Here is a 3,419-nt window from a genome sequence, read left to right as displayed (position 1 = left end):
ATTTTTACCCTCTTTTTTAAAGTCTATCATTTTTACCTCTTTTTTTAAATATTGTACTAATTTTGCCATTGTCACTTCAAAATACTCTCCATGTGACTCTCTTATATCAGGTTATTTTAGGTACAATACATATAAAAAGAAGTATGTTTCAAATAAATATAAAATTAGAGGTAAATTTGATTAATTGATCAATAAATGGGGCATTTTTAAACTTACCCCAAATAACAAAGTTTGGCCTACATAAAATTGTTCAATGTTTTTTTTTCGTTTTTTGAATAATGTGGTTCAATGTTGCTTAAAACAATTTTATTGAATCAAATAAGTTAAGTAGTTTTCCGATGACTACATTTCTTTCTCCAAGGATTATGTATTGTTTGTCATGAAGAAGAAAAGAAAGAATGAAAGATGTGAGAAAATACCAAATTATTTTTTGGAATTTTTACATTACATACTTAAATTTTTAATTTTTTTCCTTTTTTATTGAAGGGCGAAATTTTTTTAAAAAAATACTTTTTTTTTTCAAAAATATTGTGTAAATTTTATACTGTATACTGTGTTAAGTTTTCATGATTATTTTTTAGTTGTTCTACTGTTATTTTTAATTGTTATGTTATGTTGTTTTAGAAAAATAGAGTATTTTTGTAAAAAATTCCGTATGACAGTAAAATTGTAAGCTTTTGTCCAAAATCTAATATTTTTTGTAAAAACCCCTTATATTTTTTCCTTTATATAATTTTAATAATTTATTGCCTAATGTCCAATGAGTAGATTTTGGAGAGTTTTACCCAATACCTAAAGGGGTTTATTGAAAAATACCTCTTTTATTGATCAATTAACCAAATTTATCTCTAATTTTATATTTAATTGAAACATACCTCCTTTTATATGTACTGTACCCAAAATACCCTGACATAAAGGAGTCATATGAAAAGTATATTGAGGTGACAAAGGGTAAAATTGATAAAGTATTTAAAAAAAAGGTAAAAATGATAGACTTTAAAAAAGATGGTAAAAATAAAATAGAACAATATAACAAGGGTATAAAGTCTAATTTCCTCATACCTAAAATCGTACTTTTCCTTAAGTTTTTATGGATTTTTTTACAAGTTTTTTACTTGTATTTTTTCAGAAAACAATATTGTTTTCACTTAGCATTCATGCAGTAGCAACAGAAAAATAACCGTATGTATAATTGTAAAAAACAAAAAAAAAAGTTTAAATCGGTAAAAGTGTTGAGAAAACTATAAATATGTCTTTTTGTAAATATTTTGTCATTTTTGAGTATTTAGGAAAGTATCTCTATACAACTAGATTTTGGGCCAGTAGGCCCAATTCCAAGACCAAAAAAGCCCAACTCATGTTCTGTGGTCGGTGGATGTGGTTGTTAGGTCCAATTAAAGTCTTACACCCTTCACCGTCCATTACCGAAGCTCTAGAGAGAAGAAGAAGAATAAGAGAAGAAGAGGAGAGAGAAGATCTCTCCAGAGAATTCTCAGCCATGGAATCAAGAATTTCTGCCTCTCTAGGGCTTCCGTCACCGGACCCAAACAACCACAACCCAAACTCAATTCACTTTCCCAATCTCTTCACCCATTTCGCCGCCATTAACACCCAATCCCCCAAGCTTTTCGACTCACTTCCATTCGCCTCCGCCTCATCCGCCGCACCCAGATCTCAAAATTGGTTCAAACCCACCACCAAAAACAGCCCCAGAGTCCAATCCCTAATGAAGAGCCTCACCGTCTTCGAGCGTGCCGTAATAGGCGCCGGCGCCGGCGGCATTGCCGGCGCATTCACCTACGTCTGCCTTCTCCCACTCGACACAATCAAAACAAAGCTCCAGACACGAGGTGCCTCCGAAATGTACAAGAACGCTTTCGACGCCGTCGTTAAAACTTTTCAAAGCAAAGGGGTTTTGGGTTTCTACAGCGGAATCTCCGCCGTGATCGTCGGCTCAACAGCTTCTTCGGCGGTCTATTTCGGTACCTGCGAGTTCGGAAAATCGTTCCTCTCCAAATTCCCTAAATACCCTTCTGTCCTTATTCCTCCGACGGCCGGTGCCATGGGCAATATCGTCTCTTCAGCTATAATGGTCCCCAAAGAGCTAATTACTCAGCAAATGCAAGCCGGAGCAAAAGGCCGGTCTTGGCAAGTTCTATTGAGGATAATCGAAAACGACGGCGTTTTGGGTCTCTACGCAGGGTACTCTGCCACATTGCTGAGGAATTTGCCTGCTGGGGTTCTTAGCTACTCTTCCTTCGAGTATCTTAAAGCTGCAGTCTTGAACAAGACGAATCAGACCAATTTGGAGCCTTTTCAGAGCGTGTTTTGTGGGGCTCTTGCCGGAGCAATCTCGGCTTCGATTACGACTCCGCTTGATGTGGTTAAAACTAGGCTAATGACCCAAGTCCGAGTTGGGGGAGCACCTAAGGTGGCTTCTGCAGCTATGTACAATGGGTTCTCAAATACAGTGAAGCAGATTTTAATGGAGGAAGGTTGGGTTGGGTTCACCAGAGGAATGGGGCCAAGGGTTCTTCACAGTGCTTGTTTTTCAGCATTGGGTTACTTTGCTTTTGAGACTGCTAGGCTTACTTTGCTGAATCAGTATGTAAAACAGAAGGAACTACAAGAGTTGGCTTTTGAGGCTTCTCCCTCCAGTTAAGTTGTTCTTGCTTTGAAAAAAAAAAATGCATTTTTAATCTTTCTTTTTTTGGTTGTTGTGAGTTTTAGATTCATAGAGATTGGTGTATAAATATTGAGAAAATGGTCTCAAATAATTGTCATTTTAGTGGGATTTAGTCTGCAAATTTTGTATAAGATACTAATGCAAAATCATGGCTACTGGTAGCTCATATGATATGATCAATATGTATGTAATTTTTCCCATGTTTTCTATGGATAATAATAAGGCTGTTCTAATTAGTTATTGCTCTCTCTTTTTCATAATGTATAGTTTTTATTGTATGTATAAAAATGATTGCTATGAAGGTTGGAGACATAAGAGAACAACTTGAATAATGGCACATTGTCTTTAAGATTTGATTTGAAACTACACAACTCAGCTTATTCTTTTTTCTCTTTTTCCTGAAAACTCAATTTAGCTGGCAATGTTGGGATTTTGATGTATCCATGTTCAAAACAATGTGTGATTTGTGTTAATTGCTATTCAATCTGCACCACACCAATTATTTATAAATTTTGATTCAGTACTGTTATGTTGTAAATTTTTAACAAATTATTTTTTAATTTTTTATAATAAGATGTTGTATTTTTATTATGTTGGTGAAATTATATTATATTATTTGCTTCTTTAGCAATAGTGTAAATCGTCTACACTCCATTGCACTTTTGCAGTGTGATTTATGCTGATTTGAGGTCTTGCGATGCTGTGACAAGTTTAGAAAACTAGAAATGCAATT

At 34.7% G+C, this 3,419-nt stretch overlaps 1 protein-coding gene across 1 annotated transcript; it reads left to right on the top strand.

Moving 5' to 3' along the window:
- Positions 1-1,391: 1,391 nt before the first annotated feature.
- LOC115709724 (protein MITOFERRINLIKE 1, chloroplastic) lies at positions 1,392-2,922 on the top strand. Its single transcript, XM_030637906.2, has one exon. The coding sequence runs from the start codon at positions 1,499-1,501 to the stop codon at positions 2,660-2,662; it is 1,164 nt and encodes a 387-aa protein (XP_030493766.2). The 5' UTR covers positions 1,392-1,498; the 3' UTR covers positions 2,663-2,922.
- Positions 2,923-3,419: the final 497 nt, after the last annotated feature.

Source organism: Cannabis sativa, chromosome X (assembly GCF_029168945.1).
Source record: "Cannabis sativa cultivar Pink pepper isolate KNU-18-1 chromosome X, ASM2916894v1, whole genome shotgun sequence".
NCBI lineage: Eukaryota > Viridiplantae > Streptophyta > Magnoliopsida > Rosales > Cannabaceae > Cannabis > Cannabis sativa.
The sequence above is the reverse complement of the archived record's forward strand: the minus strand, read 5'-3'. Positions and strand labels throughout refer to the sequence as shown.